The 20104-nt window shown below is 34.7% G+C and overlaps 1 protein-coding gene across 1 annotated transcript in view; it reads left to right on the top strand.

Annotated features, from left to right (window-relative positions):
• LOC118185900 (A disintegrin and metalloproteinase with thrombospondin motifs 9-like) overlaps positions 1 to 20104 on the top strand; it is a 524770-nt gene that overhangs the window by 358920 nt on the left and 145746 nt on the right. The window contains exon 7 of the mRNA XM_085807795.1: positions 12731 to 12771. Coding sequence (XP_085663921.1) covers positions 12731 to 12771 — 41 coding nt within the window. The remainder of the gene's footprint in view (positions 1 to 12730; positions 12772 to 20104) is intronic.

Raw genomic sequence — 20104 nt, 5'->3', positions numbered from 1 at the left:
TCAAACTTGCTCATTCTGCCATAAATCGTCATCATCAACGTGTACAGAAGACAAAATGCATTAATTTTATCTCCGAAGTTATACTTTATATTGTTACGACTATTCTTCGAAGTATGAAATATTCTTGATTGTATTTTGTTGCTTTATAAAGCAAAATGCATGAAAGTTTTATATTTTTTACTTATTTACATATCATGAATATAAAACGATTATCATGCAAAAATTCCTCAAAACGATTATCGGGAAAATTTTATATATTTATTATCTAAAATTATTATACATCAGTTCTCTATCGTAATACTTTTAAGTTTCTTGATAGAATAAGAAGTTGTATTTCATAAAAAGTGTATAGTTTCGCTTCATTGTGAAAGTTTGAAAAGACTGGTAGGGAGATTTTTTTGAGTAAATAAAATATTTTAAATAAATGTTGATCAGCTGTGGGAAGAAGTCTAGAAATTATATCTTGCAAGCTTTTAGTGATAAACACTGATAGTTCGATTTAAGTTTAAATCCCGCGAAACAAGCTTGGTAGTTCTCATAGTTTTCGTTTCTTGTGTAACATGCAGTTACTCCAAAAAGTATTCGACCTTCGTTCGACTATTTAAAACAATTAATTATTAAAAAGCATCAAACAATGAACTAGAAATTTTGTTTGTGCAGTATGAAAATTATAGAACGAAGATATGTTTCAGGCACATTTCCAAAGAAGTTAAATAAATTTATACCACCATAAAAATGGAAAAACATTTCAGACTCCATAGCATGGGTCAAAAGGATATTCAACTTTTTTTATAAATAGGAATAAAATAGGATTTATGTGTTGTAATTAATATTTTGTAGGATGTACCTTAGACTTAATAAAGGCCTTCAATCTAGATGGCATGCTTACAAGTAATTTTTTAGTGCAATCACTTTGTATTTTATACCTTTCTTCCTCTAAATATTGTTATAGCTTCATCTTGTTTGTAGTATCATTATTTTTGATACATTGACCTAATTCTTTCCATAAATGTTTAATTGGATTTATGCTTGGCGATTGTTGGAGTGTTTCAAGTATTTCTGGTGTGCTGTATAACTGCCGAAGTCTGGTATTTAGCACTTTATGCTTCTGATCTTTATCCTGCATGAACACAAAATCTGTCGATAATCCGACGTATTGAGCACTGGCATTTATATTTGTTTTCATAACGTTAATATACATGGATTGTGTATGGTCCATTATGCTATCGATAAAATGTAGTTTCCCTGGATCTGCGTAAGACATATACTCCCAAAGCGTTACGGAACGTCCGCCATGCTTTTCTGTTGGTCGGAGATTTCTCAATTCAAATTCTTTATTTGGTTGCCTCCATACATTACGATTACCATCTGCTCCAAATAAGTTATACTTACTTTCATCATTAAATATAACTTTTTACCAAAAGTGTAAGGGTGCGTTATCATATTTTTTCGTAAATGATAGTCTTTTCTTTCTATTGACTTCAGACATGTAATATTATTTTCGAGCTGATCGTCTTTTATAACCAAACTCTTTTTTGTAACATTAAATTACTATACCATTATTACACCATATTTAATGTTACTGCGTCATATTTAATGCTACAATAGAAGTTTTTCTAATTTTTTTATTAATTTTAATCAGTTTAAAATTTCTGGTTTGTCTAAATTCATTACTTAACATTTTAGGCAAAGGAACTGTATTTTTTTACTAAACGGGACAAATGTAGTATTTTATTTCAAAATTTTGTTGCTTTAATGTTACAGATTTTAAGAACTAATTCCTCTGTATATATATATATATATATATATATAATAATTTATTTCCTAAACAGTATTGATTAATTGATTATATTATCTCCTAAGTTTAATTAAAGTAGAATTATTTTAAAAGTGTGCATCCATACTGGTAAGTTATATTTTGAAAGATGTTTTGAAGTAATTTGAAAGCAAAATGTTAATAATGTTTTAACGGGGACTGGAGTTAAATCATCACGAAGAATAATATTTCAATTGTAAAAGGAAAAATTAAAACATGTAATCATTGTCATTGATCGGAAATTAGTTGACTTTTCAAGGGGAACAAACCAACTCCCGTTCAATGAACAATAATTGATAAAAATACGTAAATACGAAAGTGTTTCGTCTTTACTCGAGTTATAAGTTAAAGCCAAACCGGCAATTCTAGTCAGGCCAAATATTTCCGCGAATAGTAGGAATTATGAACCAATGCTGATACTTAAAGAACTTATTCTCATGAAGCATTTTAGTCAATTCAATTTGGAGTAAAAATCAATTACTGTAGAGAAATCCTGTAAAACTCGAGTAACCGTCCCCGACACTTTCATCTTTATGCATTTGAGTACTATATTATTTGTAGAAATTAAACATTGGAAATTGTCATTATGAAATCGAATTCAAAGTAAAGTTGAAATAAACATAGAAGATTATAAAAAAGATAAATAATGCAAACTTTGTAAAAACAAATCAAAGAAAATATAAAAATAATATGAAAATAATATAGAAAATAATATAAATAAGATCAGTGAATGTATATATTGTATGATCTTAAATTCACTTAATATATATTGTATTTTAGATCAAATTTTTCATTTGTTATTTTTTCATATACTGGATTAGTTCTGTTTAATATGTTTTTTGGACTAGATCCAATTAAACTGAAAATTATTATATTTTTTAAACCTTTTTGCTTGTTTAATGATTTTGATGATATATATATTAAAATTTTTAACCCGACTTTTGTGGTTTCAAAATTTACATAAGATTTTATTTGTTCATGTATTAGATTACTTATATTTGCATGATTCGTTTTTGGACGCGATGTGCTCAAAATAATATTTATTTATTTTTTTAATGTTTTGTTGTTGTTGTTGCTTATGCTCACTTGTCTGACGTACTCAGCCCAATCCCGCGAAAATCCTTGTGGTAAGGCGTGCTAGATTACGCATGCCGTTGGCAACAGCCTTGAGCACCTTTCAGGTGATGTGCGAATTAGCTCAGTTCCGCCCCCAATTTTGAGTAAAAGCGCCCCGGGGGACGGGTCGGAGGGCCTCCCACCCCTCTTCGCTTTCACCAAACCACACGAGAGGACTTTGGCTCGCCGCATATTTAGAGTGCCGCCATGTCGCACCGACACTATACATTTACAAAAATCTATGTCTTTTCCGGGATTCGAAAGCGGGCCTTTCGGCACGGCAGTCAGCGACGCTAACTACTATAGCGGTTGGGCGGCTTTTCTTTCGACTTTGTTCCTGACGGACTGTTGTTTTCGTTTTGCGGTTTTACGTCGAATCACTCTGAATATTCTTTTCACTTTTCAAACTGTCTCTGTGTTATATTTGCAGAAATTAAATAATGAAGAATCTGCATGAATGTATATATCTTTCTCGCATTGTGATAAAACAACAGTACCTAAAGCCATCAAATTTTGAATGAGGTAATCCTACTGCGAATATGGCCATCTAGAAGCCCAAATTTGTAATTTGTTTTATCATCGTTTTCATATTTTGTAAAACTTTAACGAATTTTTGATTAACAAACTCAAGGATTTAAAGCGAGCAATGGCAACGTTATACAGAAAAAAAAAAAAAAAAAGAGAAAGAAAAAATTATCTCCCGCGCGTGAGACTGTGTATCGGAAATTCTAAAGATATGCTCATTTTCAAATTAGTTTGCGGTATTACTGTTGAACCGAATTTTATGGTTTAAGTGCGAAGAACATGATTTTTAATAAATAAAGTTTAATAATAAACACAAAATTTTAATAAAAGCCCCTTTGGATGTAATTTAAAATCTGAAACCTTTCAGATTTTTTTTTCTGTTTTTAAGGCTATAATTTTTCAATTTTTACACTGGTTACTTCGTCCTAGGGTTTGGACTGATAAATATACATATTACTTTGATTGTTTTCAACTTTAATTCAACTAGTTTCAAACTTTAATTTGTGTCTTTATTGGTTAAAAAAAAGCTGCTTCTGGTTTTTGTTTTTTTGCATATGGTATATTCCGAATTGAATAAGGGATGAATTTTAAACATATTATTTATTTATTTCGCATTCTCTCTGTCTCTCTCTATATACATACATATAAAATATATTATACATATATAATATAGTACTCACACACACACGCACACATACTGTGAAAACACAGAATTATATCTCAGCTATGCTATTTTAACCTGTTAATGATTGGGGCACTCCCTCTCGGGTGTAAAAATATAAATAAAAAAAAAAAAAATGCATTCCTTCCGACATTAGTAATCCTCTTTAAGAAGGAGAGATCACAGATATTGTTCACCTCTCAAGTAGACTGTCACGTTTCGGAGGCCTTCCCATTCCTACTTGAATGAGCAGACACCTGCATCAGCTCGATGATCTGTGGGGCCTGACGCTTCGCACGCATCTGTCACTCCCCCCTTGAATCAGGGGTCTAAATGGAACCTGAAGCTTTGCCACAGCTTGTCAAATTGCTTTTAGGCTGATATTTAGGCCGATTTTAATCCCCACATGTGCCTCTTCAGGTGAATTTCTGCTAAATGTCCAGCTCCACTTTTTGTGCAAAGTATTTCACAGTAATATTTCAGGTTTCCTCGCTAGGCCAAGTGAGTGTTAGATTCAGCAGGTAACAGAATAGCCTAATGGTGAAGCTGCTGTAATCATTATACATAACGACCTCTCAGCCAAAAAGTGCCTTTTACTTTTGTAATAAGTTGCATAGAATAACTAAGAACTCAAAATTCTGGGAAGTAAATAACTGTTGAACTTATTTTCTTGAACACGGTCATAGGAAAGGAAAGAAACACTTTTTTTCTCTTTATATCTGTATGCTGAAGATAATGGTTAAGAACGGTAGTACGTAGTATATTACAGTTAACCATGCGCTGCGTAAAGAATTTCGTCATTCTTCCGTGTTAAGGTATCTGAGACTAACAATATCAAGATGAAAGTTTCTGAAGTCTTTAAGGAAGCGCAGTCCTAAATAAATGGAAAAAAAAAAAAAAAAAGGCGAGGAGAAGGAACATCGGAACAGTTATTCTTTGCTTACTAAAACTCAATCAGTATAATTCGTTTGATAGGCTAATCAGTTGATGCTTCGCAAAATCTCTTCGCACCAGTCAGTTGAATAAATGTTTTTCCATTAAGAGATTATTAGATTAAATTTGAATGAAAATTTCATGTTAACATATAGACTAAATGGATAGATGATGTTCATTTCCGTTTTTAACATTTTTAAATCAGCAGTCATCACTTTAATCAAGGTGTGGTGTATTTGATTATGGCAAAGCACACTAGGACTATCTGCCTAAGGGGAGGGATGCCTTCGTGGAGGACTTTCTAAGGGAAACTGGGTCGTATACACGTTACACATGGGGAAAACCACGAAACACCCATGCAGCCAGCCCGTTCGTCGGATTCGAACCTCGGACCGAATTACCAGTGTTTAGCGACTTTACCGCTCGGCCGCTGGTGGGAGGATTTTATCTTGAAAGTGTGCTCATATGTGCTGTTTTCGTAAACGCAGTGCTCTAAATATCTGCTGAAAAAACAGTTCACAGGTAAGGAAAAATGTTCTTATTCATAATGAAAATGTTGACATGCTCTTCCGCGGGCTAAGATTGTTCTGCTTTCAAATCCCAGATCTTTATTGTATTGAATGAAGGAGAATGTAGTGAAACGTTGACTGGCTCTTCTCTGGCAGTGAGCATGATCAGGCTATCCTCTAGCTTTGTGCATACCCAAACAGAATAAGCGATTATGAGAATGCAGCAAGTGCATTAACTTTCGAGTAAATATCGCGAGATACTACTTATCAGCTTAAGTGAAGTTGTAGCAGCTTGATCATTTGTAAAAGAGGTTTTTGGTTTGGTTTGGTTTATTTAATTATGGCAAAGCACAGTAGGCTATCTGCCTAAGGGGAGGGATGCCTTCGTGGAGGACTTTCTAAGGAAAACTGATTCGTATACACGTTACACATGGTGAAAACCACGAAAACACCCATGCAACCAGCCCCTTCGCGGGATTCAATCCTCGGACCGAACTACCAGTGTTCAGCGATTTCACCGCTCGGCCGCTGGTGGGCTCACTTTACCCGAGATAAAAGGTATATAGTATATATATTTTTGTAACAAACAGAATCACCTCTATTTACGAAGTTTTAAATTTAAAAGAAAATCATTATTAAAGCATTTCAAGTCCTACTCCTCTTAAAATATATTTAACTCTGAATAATCTTTTTTCAGAATTATAACTGAGTATGACTTCAGTCTAACAGTTATATAGCGTGTCTGAAAATGTTTTGAATAACGTCTCTGCAGGCTTTATTTTCTAAATATTGATACTAAATGTATATTTATAATTATTAAATTTCTTAAAATAATGCGTGGTAATTTTACGGAAGAGGTCGAGATGCCGTAGATACGGAAGGTCCCTAAAAACTATGCTATCTTCGTAGAGTAAGATTCAAAGTTAATTCAATATTTCTTACGTTCTAAACAGTTAAATAGAAACGTCCTCTACGTCTGCGCGTTAATTTAAGAAAGTATTCAAGATCAAATATATTAAATGCACGATGTTTTCCCATGCGTATTAACAATGTAATTTAAGACGTTTGAAAGTATATTTAGACAGCAACTGTGAAGGAAAGCGTGTAGAGTCATTGGGACTTTTTTTAGAGCAGGAAACATGGAATTAAGCAATGCCCTCAACATAATTCGAACTTCCAACAACACGAATGCCAGCCGGACGAGCTGCCAATTATATGGCGAAAGCACTTGTTAAGGAGAGACAAGCTATTTTACATTCCTCCACTTAAAGAGTGACTAGGGAAGCGGAAACCCAGTCGCTAAATCCGTCCTGATCATGATGAATTATCGTTCGGGTGCCGCTTGTAGAATTATTGTGTTTATTTCGGAGCAGGAAACAGGAATAGTGAGCAATGCCCTTGCTATGATTTGAGCTCCAAATATCCCGACTGGTAGCCAGACGTGCTTTCAGTTACACTATGAAGGCAAGCGGTAACGAGGAAGAAGATACCTTACAAGTTTCTCGTTGAGAGTAGTTAATGGTTCCGCTTTGAGTAAAGCAGCATTCGTTATGAAATTTCTAGCTGGCTCTTAGAAAATGCTTATTAAAATTACTTAACGAATTTACAAGAAAGGACAAGAATTTTTTTTAAATAATGAAATTATAGTAGATGATAAACTAATTGATATTTTGATGTTACGAAAAATGTTGAAAGTGTTTTCATGAATTTCTGTGCTTTATTTTAAGGAAATTTGTATTTGGAAGTACAGTCGAAACCCCCACTATAACGAACGTCAGGGGACGGAAAATTTGGTTCGCTCTGTCAGATACGACAAGAAAAACGGTGGATCATCTCTAAACGTAGTATAAATATTGATCGATGAATCACAAGAATGACTAATTAGTTAGCACTGCCACATCTCTCAAAAGAAGTGAATAATAATTCGTTAAATAAAGGAGTCATATTAAGCATTATTTGCAATAATTATTGCGTGTAATTGCTGAATTTTCGTTATCGTGGTTTTTGCTTTTCACTCTACGTTAATGCTTTTAAACGATAATTAGCATAAAAGTTGTGGTTTAGATCAAGTGTATCAATTCCGTGCCCTGTGGGTCACATGCGGCCCTTGACTCATTTTTCTGTGGACCTCGGTTCAGATGGAGAAAATTTTAAAAAATATATAATTATAATGCTATATTAATGAAAACGGGATTCGAACGAATGCTGACGTACATACAGCATGGTACATGGAACATCGGTTGCGAAAAAAGATTTTTAAGATGGCCTCTTTACAAAAAAATATTTTCTTAATCGACACTAAAAATATACCAGCCCATGTACATATGGAATCGACAGAAATTGTGTGTGTGAACTCTAAAGCAAGTGTGATTGAACTCTAAAGCAACATTTCAACGAAAAGGATATCCCCCAATTTTATAAATACTTGTCTGCGCGCTTCCCCAAAAGTCATAAATTTGTTTCGTATGTAATCTCCATGTTCGGTAGTACGTATCTGCATTAGCAACTCTTCTCACTTATTAAAAGGAGTAAGTCCTTACAAAGAGTAAGTCCCTAACGAGATCCAAGTTGGCATTCATCTGGTAATTGTACACAACATTTTATTGGAAACTTAAATAATTTTTTTATTGTAGTTACACAGTAGCGAGCACACATAAAACCTTTGGTGGGCACACGTAAAATCTTTGGTGGGCACACGTAAAACCTTTGGCGGATGCAGCGTTGCCCGCAGACATAGGAATGGGAAACACTGATTTAAATAAAAATGATATAACTTGAAATCGTGTGTTCAAAACACTATTTAAAAATCAGAATTTGTCCAGGAATCAAATAATTTTCTCGTTTTAGGAAGTGCGACTAAAACCATCGGAGAGATGATGCATATTCGTTTTTTCGGCTAAAATTCTATACCTTGCCAATGAATTGATTTTTAAAGTGCAATAATTTCTAAACTTTTATAACCCTTTTCTTCTAATGGACGCACAGTTTTTTCTCCTTTTTTATAGAATTTTCGTCACTCGTTTATGCTGTAGAAAGCCTAACTGTATCAATATCTCTAAGTTGTTAAGCATTTTGCAAACCTTCTTCGATGTTACTGGGCGTATTTAGAATTAGGAACTGAAAAGACTACTTGGAAAAGCTTCCTATCGATCTTTTGATATGGTTCGTTGTTGCAGAGACATTACACGCAAATAAATCTAATTAATTACATAGAGAAATTCTGCTTAAAATTCATTTTGAGAGACCATGAACATTCTTTCTTTACTAACATTCAACTCGTCTTCTTCTAAGCATTTTGATCACAATATTTGCCCCTTGATTATTTGTTGTTATATTCTTTTATCCCCCAGTTTTGGAACTACGGCATCAAAGAAGTGTGCACTGCGTACGCAGACATTCTTCTGTGCATTATGTGTATGGTAACACTGCGAAAAGAAAAGTTTAGAAAGCACCATTATAAAAATTATACCTGAATTACATAAAAAGCGTTTGATTTTACATGCCAAAGAAATCCAAAGTTTAATTGCTTTATGATTTATGAAATTTATGAATGTCAACTGCGTAAACTTTTTGTTGAAGTCATCTCTGATAGATGTAAATATTTAGAAAAATAATTAAATTGCAGTGCCAAACATCATCGTAGTCAAAAAGATTACACCCATAGAAGATATAAGTGATAGTGCTATGGAAAACGTGAGTGGTCATCATGTGAACGTTTGACTTCATTTTTCTTTCGCTCTTTCTCTATAAATATATATGTCATAAATAGCACAGGAAAGATATCATATCTAAGAGAACTTGGCAGTCGAGGCAGTTTTAATTCAATTTTTATTTTCCAGTTAACATTTGTGGCCACAATCACTTGGCACTCTAGTAGCCTTTTTACAGAACATTTACGTTTTTGATATTATTGCAATAGAATGCAAGACAGCGAAGCTACATCCTAGCAGGGTAGAAAGCGAAGCTGAAGTGCGTAGTTACGAAGATGGAAGCACACGAAGAGTAAGGTTTTGGTTTGAGTTAAAAGTTTCAGTTCGCAATTATTACGTCACCAGAAAAAAGTAATGATCTAGAAATGACGCAATGGAGAAGTTATTACGATTTTTAGGACAGAGAGGGAGAACCCGTTTTAGCCGTTAGTTTAAATTATAATTTTTATTTATATATTTTTTATCTTACATCTGTGTTCTAAAAACCGTAATAACTTCCCCATTGCCTCATTTCTAGATCATTTCTTTTTGCATGGGCTGCGCAGCGCTGGTGAAGTAATAATTGCGAACTGAAAATTTTAACTCAAAACAAAACCTTTCTCTTCGTGTGCTTCCAGCTTGCATAACTACGCACTTCAGCTTTGCTCTCTACCCTGCTAGGATGTAGCTTCTCTGTCTTGCTTGCTATTGCAATAATATCAAAAACGTAAATGTTCTGTAAAAAGGAACGACTAGAATACCAAGTGATTGTGACTACAAACGTCAACTGGAAAATAAAAATGGAATTAAAACTGCCTCGACTGCCAAGCTCTCTTAGATATTACCAAATCAACATATATAAGCATCTTACGCAATCAGAATTCTTCCTCTTCCGTATGGATCTACATACGCATAAACAGTGTTCCGGCTTTTCCATGCTGTTATGTCATATATATATTTGTAATAATAAAATTCCATAGTCAAGAATACACTTAAAATTCTAACTGCATGTTCTTTTCATTTTTAATGGCAACGTTCTCTTATTTGAAATTACGTGGAATTAAATCCACAGCCCCGTAGTCAAGTTGTTTTTCCCGCCTTTTCTACACGTACAGTTATAGAATGTTCTGGAGATATTTTAAAGCGAACTGGATTGGATGACGTCATTTCTTGGAAGCTCCGCCTTTCCAGAGGCTATAAAAGGACTCGCAAAAGGAATATCGGGGCTTTTTCTTTAATGTAACAATGCAGTAAACTTCATACAAAAAGTTATTAGTAATTCTTTTTTATTTACTCCGGAGATATGAATTTTGTAACTGCTTTTTCTCCTGAATAATAATAAATGGATCCTGTTTTTTAAACTTATCATCTGATTATTTAAGCTACGACTAAAGCTGATACATCACATATATATATTCATTATATAATTTCGTTCCGACATTTCCTTTTGATTTTTATTCATTATATAATATATATACATATTTATAAGATAAAAAATATGCAAATCAAAATTCAAATTTTCAACAACCCCTTAACCCTTTGCTTTGATTTGGGTATTTTCCCTTTTCATCCTAGAAATAGTATATGCGTCATTTAAAAAAATAATCTACTTCATATGATTCTTGCATAATGTTAAGTACGCAGATAATTTTGCAAACTGAAACTAAAATGACGAGAAGGAACACAGTAAAGAGAACTCAAATCACTTTTGAAATAAACTTTCATTTTAGAATCGTCGCATTCGATTCCCGATTCTGTCTTGCCAATTTGCCACCGCTGCATGATAATTTTCTGACCGAAACGTCATAAAAAATTTTAAAGTTCTAGAACAAGCACGCTAAGCTGCTTAGTTTGCGTTGACTATAAAAGGCTTGCCAACAAGAATGGAAAGAAATTTTTAACTTGGCTATGCAAGCTTCTTCTTTATGCCATTAATATATGATTTCAACATTTTCTATATGATTACATATATGTGGATAACATGTACATATACATACACACGTTAAGCTGATCCAGTGATGCGTTTGCTTATGAGCGAAAAACTCAATCCATTTGCAATAAAAGGTAGTTAGTAGAGTCAAGATCAGTAATTTTGTTTCATGTTTTGGCAAGAGGCTTTCTGATCTCGTTTTCCAAATATTACATGGCACACAGGCAAATAAAAGAAAAAAAGAGAGATCGCTTCTACTAAATTATAAAGAATAAATATCATATCAGAATGAATATGGTTACTTTGCTTCTCCTCAGAATGGGCATCGCATTACTTTCAAATGATAAAATGGTGCTATCGATCATAAATTCAATGCATCTTGTCGTCCAGTTCACTTTAAAGCTCAAATCTCCTAATCCACTCCTTTTTTCTACATTTTTATAAAAAAGCATGGAGATGAAAGACAGGTTCTTTACATTTGCATTTATAATATAAGCATATATAAGAAGAAAATATGTAAATCAAAAATATTATAACTTTCATTTATAATAGTCCCTTGACTCTTCATTTGAATCTGTTCATTACTTCTTTCCTTCTTAAAAATACTAACTGTTTATAATAAACTTCTCTAACCTGCGCTTTTTTAAAATTAATTACTAACTCATGCACTTATAAAACGCTTCAGCAAATAGTTATTTCAAATTTGGGAACCAAAACTTAAAATTTGCAATGGGGCAAAACATTGAACTAAAAACTAAATCAGTCTGAACCAAACTTTATCTTAGACACGTCGCATTGCCTCTCTCTCGCTTTGCTACGGCCAGTTTGCTAATGCCTTCTCTTCCTTCTGTCTTCAAATAGTATGTGAAAGTCTAGGTACCGATGTAATTCTTCATCAATAAGTGCGCTTACTGCACCGATTTCTCTGCGTTTGCTTAAAAAATGTTTGTCATCAAGACTAAACAAATTTCAAACTGGCCATAATTGCAATTGTCTGCTTATGCATCTGCTTGTCTTCAACATCCAAATTATTTCATATCTATATATCTGTATCTTATATTTATATATATGTGTGTGTATGCATTTATTATTATATTGGATTCTTATCACAAGATGGAATTACCCAAAGAATCTAAAAACCCTCATGATTACTAAAATAAGTTTACTGAAAGGCACACACTATTAGTTTTGATATTTTATGTATAGAAAATACAATCTACATGGATTTTAATTATAAAGATGCTTCATCATATCGTCATAATTGTTTCCATTGTACCGTTATAATATTATGATCATTATATGATTATAATTGGGTTTTATTAATGACTTGATCAGGCTAAGTATTAGTACCCATTAAAATGTAATTAATTAAATAATTTAAGTATCATGTCCATGTTTTCGTCACATGCAAATAAAGTTTTGAAAACTACCTGTATAACTAGAATTTCGAAAGCATTTAGGTAACTTTTTTTTTAAATTTATTTATACATTTGTTGATTCATTGTATAATATGTGCTGTACAAATAATTTATTTATTTTTCTTTCATGAAGAGAAGACTTATGTCGACATTCGAAGACCTGTGATACTCTTGGTAAGTAAAATATACTTTTTATCTATACCTCTTTCTTTTAACTTACTTATGAACTCCATACTAACTGTTCCAAACAAGTTTTATACATTCCATCTTGGTTATATGTATTTTAGGTACTTAAACTGACATGCAAATACTTATTTTCTGATGAGAACCAGCAGCGATTGTATTCATATAATAACACCAAGGATTAGTAATTCTGTGATTATAAATTTACTATAATATTAATACATTGACAGGTTGGAAACAACTAACGACACATTTCGGAAAAAAATCTTCGGTAGGTTACTTTAATTTATATGAATGAAATAAATGCAAAAGCGAATAGCGATAGCGGAGTTAGGAGATTTTAACGATTTTTACTGACGAAAAAAAAATAAAAATAAAACAGTTTATCTATTGTTTTAAATGCAGCTGGTATGAATCATAAATTTGAATCCTAATGCAGACTTATCTTGAATTTGTGTTTTCAGTATAAAACCAAACAGTCTGTTGCTGAGGTACATAATATCTAGCATTAGGAACTTATTTTATTAATTACAGTGATGCTGCATATATTCATAAAAATATACCAACAGGTCATATTATAAGAGTGTTATACCTCCCATACAGTACAGTGGTTAGTGACGATTACTGCCGTAGCAACTGGCCGGAGTTCTAATCGCTGCATATAAGAACGTCTCGCTGCATATTAGGCGTGGATGTTTATATATGTGTAGTTCTATGCGACATGAGGCCACTCAAAATTATAAAGCGAGCCAAAAGATCTCCTAGTGGTCTGGTGGTAGACCCTTGGACTCGCCCCCCGCAGGCTGTTGTTGTGAGGTGTTACTGGGCTAAACTATACTGTCACGTATATGATGCTCAAGGCTCATGCCAACTACAGACGCAGCCTTGCACTTCTTGCTACGATCAAATTCGCGGGCTTCTTTTGATTAGGTCAATCAAATGAAATTAGCTACAACAGCAAAATGTAGAATGTATTGTATACGCTATAAAATGCATAATGAATGTATTATGTACAATTCTAAAATGTGTTATTGTATACTACTAGCCATTAAAATTATTGCCCCACGATGCGAAGCAAATAACAGAATATTATTTATTGTACACATACTGTATAATGGGCGGAGGACATAATTAAATTTTCAGGTGTTTTTTGGGTACACAGCATGCAGAATTGAGTCCACAGAACTGCTACCTCTGCATAGAGCTGCATCAACACCTATACTCCGGTTTGGCATCGTGCCGAACTGAGCTTTGATTGCGGATACGGGTATACTCCGTGCAGCTTCAACTCTATGCCACAGTGCTTCTCTAGGCAATCTATGACCAAATGTTTTCAGTGCGTGAAAGATCAGGAGAACGTGCTGGCCAGAGCAACAGTCGAACACTCTTTTTTTTTTGTCAAGAAAGATCAGGACAACAGGGTCAACCTTCTGTCGTGCGGCGTCGAAAATCGAACAAATGCATGGACTTTAACACATCAGAAATATAATGACAGTTGTCCGCATTACCGGGCTATGTGAACAAGAAATAACCGAGATGGCACTCAAGGGCACTCCAAACCAGCATGCCACGTACTAGGTCCGTATGACGACGATGAATGCAAGCTGGAAACGTTCGTTCTACTCGTACCTCCACACACGCGTACGTCTATCATGTTGCTGTATGCAGAAATAGGATTCGTCTAAAGACAACATGGTGCCAGTCCCATGTCTCGTGTCGTCGTATGTCGCACCTCTGAAGCCACGTCTGTCTCTGCTTCAGCGTCAAGGGAAGCTGTAACAATAGCCACGATGCTGACAGGCCCGTAGTGCTGCCGACGTCGTCACATTGTCCGGAAGGACACTTGACATCCTGCACACGAGCTAAACTCCTGACTCAGGATACGTGTTGTGGCTGTGCGATCCCGCAAGAACAAGAGGACAACTTCAGCCTTCTGGGGCATTAGTGGCCCAGGACCTATGAGATTTTGCATGGCCTTCGATATGACTCTCCTAAACCCATTGATTCCTTATTCGCCTTCCATATTCATGAGACTCCGAGCAATGCGAGCAGCTGTGTCGCGGAACGATAAACCACAGTCTGGATAGGACACGATCTTCCCGCGGTCGAATTCTGACGCGTGCTAGTAGAAGTTTCTCCACCATTCACGAGGCATTGCACAAACAACCAACGTACAAATGTGATTATTTTGTTGGAATATGGCGTTTGGTGGCCTTCAAGATAGGGCACAATCACTGGACGTAAGATGTCAGAAGTGTACCTATCTGTGTTCAACTTACCATCGATCCAAACTAGAGATGTGCGTGTCGTGTGCTCAATGGCTGCCCAAACGATCACACCAGATGCAGGGTCCATATGCCGATATCGAATGCAAGCAGCCAACGTGCGGTCTCCTTGGACTCTGCAGACACGTATACGTCCATCAGAATACTGCACGCAGAACCGGGGCTCGTTTGAAATGGCGACATTGTGCCAATCCTGTATCCAGTTTTGGCGCACCAGAGTCGCCATCTCTCTCTATGCTGCATTGTCAAGGGAAGCCGAAGTAATGGTCACCCTGCTGATAGTCCACGACGCTGCAAACGTCAACTCACCTAACGACCTGATACTGGGCGTGCTGCAAACATGCCCATTTCCTGACTAATGGTCCGTGATGTGGTCGTACGGTTTTGAAGGGCTGACCTCACATTATGTCTGCCCTCTCTGGTATTAGTCTCAGTTAGGGCGTTAAGATCCTGCATGCTGTTCAGTATGACCCTCAGTAGTCCATTGATTCCATATTGGCATAACAGTGGTTCGATGTAGACCAGTCGTACCGGTAATATCACGGAGCGATAATCTACACTTTCGATAGGCAACGATCCTGCCTGTATCGAATTTCGAAACTTGCTGCTAAGCATTTCCTTTTCTTATTCGAGGCATAACAGGATACTCGGATCAATTTCCAACCTTACAAAGCACTTTCTGAATGAGAAATCCACTACATAACTTTTCTTTTATGCAGTGCTTCAGATGTCGTTTCTCTCTCCTGCGTCGTCTAAATGCGCTGAAATACTAATGATTTGCAGATCCCAACTTCTCCTTCCTTTCATGTGATTTTGACGTTCGTCACATTATTCATTCCTGGTATTCCAATTTTAATGGCCAGCAATGTATTTAAATACAAATACATGTATTTTTATTTATGCGTCGATAAAAATTAAATTAATATGAGAAAGAGACTAGGTTGTTATTATTTATTATCAAGATTTGTTCCACTTCGTAAATTTTCTCTGAAGACTTAGAACATCTTCATAACAGAACATTCATATTTATTTTAAATTTAAATTAAAGTAACTTGGATTAATTAAACATGTTAATAATTTGAAAGAAATGTCAGTCTAGGAATTTTATAATTAGCCTCAATATATTTGAATTACAAAGTGTAACCAACAAAAAATGTGTTACAGGTACCAAAATTTAGAATTCAAATAGAAAATAAATATAATTTTAATTCTCCCTTTACGATATTATTATTACTGTTTATATGTATTTTGATAAATATTTAGTAAATAAAATTTAAAACTTAACTAAATAATTTTAATTTGTTGATAACATTTTTTATTTTGTTTAAAAAATTTTGTGCATTCAACCAGCTTGCAATCTGAGTTTTAGACCTCCGTATTAAAGAGCATTTGTTTCGTGCAGCAGTAACACTTTCCATCTCACGTGTTCGATACCGCAGGTTATGGAAACTTTACGCCATAGACATTTCTAATGTCAAAAATTAATTTATTAAAGTATAATTAAGCTTATTGTGAAAGCAGAAAAAGAAAATTAATTAATTAGCTAAGCAAAATTAATTAATTAGCTTAATTAAAAAGTAGCCCTCATTCAGAGTTCATATAACAAATGAAATTGGGTAACTATAAGATCAGAAAATTAATAACATTATAAATTAGAAAAAATGATACGGAAATCGCAGTTGTGTGAAAGAGAAAGCAAAAATTCAATATCAGCGATCAGTAAAGTAATAAAAACAACCTATTCCTCATAGTTTAAATCTATACAAAAATTGAAAGACAAAGCAAATCAAAATGAAACATAAAAACATATAATCTTAAAACTAAACATTCAAGTGGAATTCTAAGAAATAAGCAACAGATCCATCTGAGAAAATAGTAGAAATAATCGTGTGAGAAGTTTGGTATTGTGTTGTAGCGTTGCGCGCCTCTAACTTGCACGCAACCAAGAGGTGACTGTGAAAACTGGATAAAAGACAGAGTCTTGTTAAGGGTTTAAGTCCCTTTTTATTCAACGTAATAAATTACAAGTGCGTGCTCTTGACGCTCACAAACTGCGTCAACTCGGCGGTCAAATAAAAATAATAACCTGAAAAGAAACTAAAGACAAGACTCTAACTACGAGGCTCTCTAAAAGTAACTAACCTCACCGCGTTTTACAATATCGCTGCTAATTCAGCAAACTTGAAGATCACGTTGAACGATTAACAATACTTCCAGGCAAGCACACAGGCCGAAACGCGAGGTCTTCAATTTCTGGCTAACTACCTCCGCGGTCGTGAAGTAAGAACAGCACACCTTGAACTCGTTTCCTTCCTATTTAACTCAGAATACTTCCGCTGATAATTTGAATCCTTGCGCGTTCTACTAAAATTTACATACTCTGGCATTGGCAGTTCCAGGGGAAAAGTAAGGCTTGACAGGAAAGGTAGTTTAAACTTAAAATAAATGTTAGTTAAAATAAATATAAACCCTACATTTGCCGCTGCAAGAATTTGGAAAACTTGGAAGCAGGTCCTACAAACGACCTGTTGTAAGTTTCTATAATTCTGAACTAACTCTCGAGAACCTCGTTTACACAAAAAAAAAATCTTATGTAACAAATTGTATACTAAAATTCTGTCTATACTTGAAACTCTCTCTTCTTACAGCAACTTTTCCTGGACTTCATCAATCAATCTTGGTTTTTTCCTTCCAGCATCTGGAAGGAATAAGTATCAGTATCTTTCTAAATACATTATAACTTACACTTTCTTGACACAATAAATTTTTGTTTTTAAACGATTCGTTTTCCTTAGTTATTGCTTAATTCACATTCATTCAATTTTTCAAGCATTAATTTAACTTTACCCTGGCTCTCCACCATGTGTGGTGTCAAACGGGAATATTCGTGTTTTAGTCTTACAACACTTCCCCTAACCACCATGATTTGTTAGAATTCAACGACCAAATAGACACACCTTACTCGACATTCTACAACTCAATGAGCTACTTTAACATTCTTAAAAATTCAAGTGTAGGTGGAGAACCCTACAAAACACATTCATTCTAACTTCCCCCTCATTCATCTTTAAACATGCAGGCTTTCGCTCTAAAGCATGATTTTATCTACAGTTTAATACTTAAATTTTGAATTCATTCCTTTTGAGCATTTTACTTTTAGCATCTAAAATTTTATGCTTCTAGACTAAATTCTACTTTTACATAACATTCAAGTATTTACGTACATTTACAAAATTTTAATACATATGATTTTTACAATTTACCATAAAATGAATAAGAGAAATAAATTTTTACTTTACTCATTCTTCGCCAAGCTGGCGGCACTGAAACTAAAATTCTTATTAATACAAGAATACGAAGTTATTTTTATCTTCGGCCAAATTTTGGCTTTAACATAACAGAATTAGTCTTTCGACCAACAGAAAATGCTTGTTCTTAGCTTTTATACTTAAAAAAAATAATACTTTCGCCTTAGCTAAATAAAGTAAAACAAAACTAAGTCTCTACCGAGGCATATTGACTTTCGTCAAAACATAGAACTTCTTACTTATGCATAACATTTCGGAACAAAAGAGAAAAAAAAAATTTATAGAAGATTTTAACTTATCTTTGAGTTTTCGATGCTTGAAACTCCGTCATTCTTTTGTGGCAATATTGTTCCCAAGTTACAGGTTTCATGGACGTCAATCTTCTCCTTACTGACTTCCGAGTGTCGTCCACATTAGTTTTTCTTTTGCGTCCTCTGCATGCTGTCCTCTTGGCGGAGTAATCGTCGGGCTGTTGTCGTTTCCGTTTTTCCATGGGACGGCTGGTCTTGACGTCCTCCGGTCTGGAGTCCTTCTTGAATTTCTTCTGTTCCTGGTATTTTTGTTCCTCCTGTTGCCGTTTCAGTTTCCGGAACGGCGGCCTTGCTGGCACCTGACTCTCTGGCCCTGGGCGCGTTCTCCTTGATGTATAATTTCTCCTGCGATCCGTTGTAGGTGGTGTTTTGCTCTTTACCACGGTTTCTTTACGCGGTGCATCTGTATTCTTGTTTTTCTTAAATGCTGGAGCTTGAAAGTTTTTCTTTTTTCTTTTTGATACCGTCGTCCGGGTTGTAGAAGGGCTAGGTCTCTCTTCAGTTCTCTGCTTCTTGGGTGGTGGAACAGTTGTTGTTCTCTCTGGACCTTCTACTTCGTTTAGACTTGAGTCCTGTAAGAAACTTTTAAGGATTTCAAAATCATTTGGATTATAGTTTTTTTTCACCTGGTCGGAACTTGCTTTACAGACCTCCCCTCTCTTGTTCTTAAGATATAATACGACACCTTTGATTTCCTGAATTACATAGGGGCCTTCAAATTTTGGAGCTAGCTTTGCCGTAAAATTGTCTGGGGCACTTGATAAAGAAAATTTCCGCTTCAATACTTTATCCCCAACTTTAAAATCTGCTTCACGGCGTTTCTATCATAATATGTTTTTTGCTTATTTCTTGCCGTATCCGAGGTTTTAAGTGCCTGATCAATTAGCTTTTGCACGTCCTTTTGTCTAAATTCCTGCTCTCTTTGTTGCACAAAGAATAATTTATCTAAAGGCGTAATTAACTTTCTGCCTAAAAATAATTCTGCTGGAGTTTTTCCCGTAGTATCATGATTTGCCGAAGTAAGCATAAGCTAATTCATTTATGTAGCCATCCCAGCGCTTGTGATGTGTGCTCACGTGACTGCGAATTATTTTTACTATGTTTTTATTCACTCTTTCTGCTATGTTTGTCTGTGGTCTATACGGAACCATTTTGATATGGCGTATGCCAAGTCCACTGCATATGTTTTCAAATATTTGACTAATGAATTGTTTTCCGTTATCGCTAATGACTTTTATCGGTGCACCGTATTTTAAAATATATCTGTGTAAGAATGCATCTGCGACTGTTTTGGCTGACGCGCGTTTAAGTGGAACAATTTCTGTCCATTTTGAAAAATGATCTACTATTACTAAAAGAAAACGATTTTTATTTAACTCGCTCTGGGGGAAGGGACCAAGAAGATCTATGCCTAAAATTT

This window comes from Stegodyphus dumicola, chromosome X1, assembly GCF_044657685.1.
Source record: "Stegodyphus dumicola isolate Sdum_Otavi_A_Nest chromosome X1, ASM4465768v1".
Classification (NCBI taxonomy): Eukaryota; Metazoa; Arthropoda; class Arachnida; order Araneae; family Eresidae; genus Stegodyphus; species Stegodyphus dumicola.
Note: the sequence above shows the minus strand (reverse complement) of the source record. Positions and strands in the feature narration are given on the sequence as shown.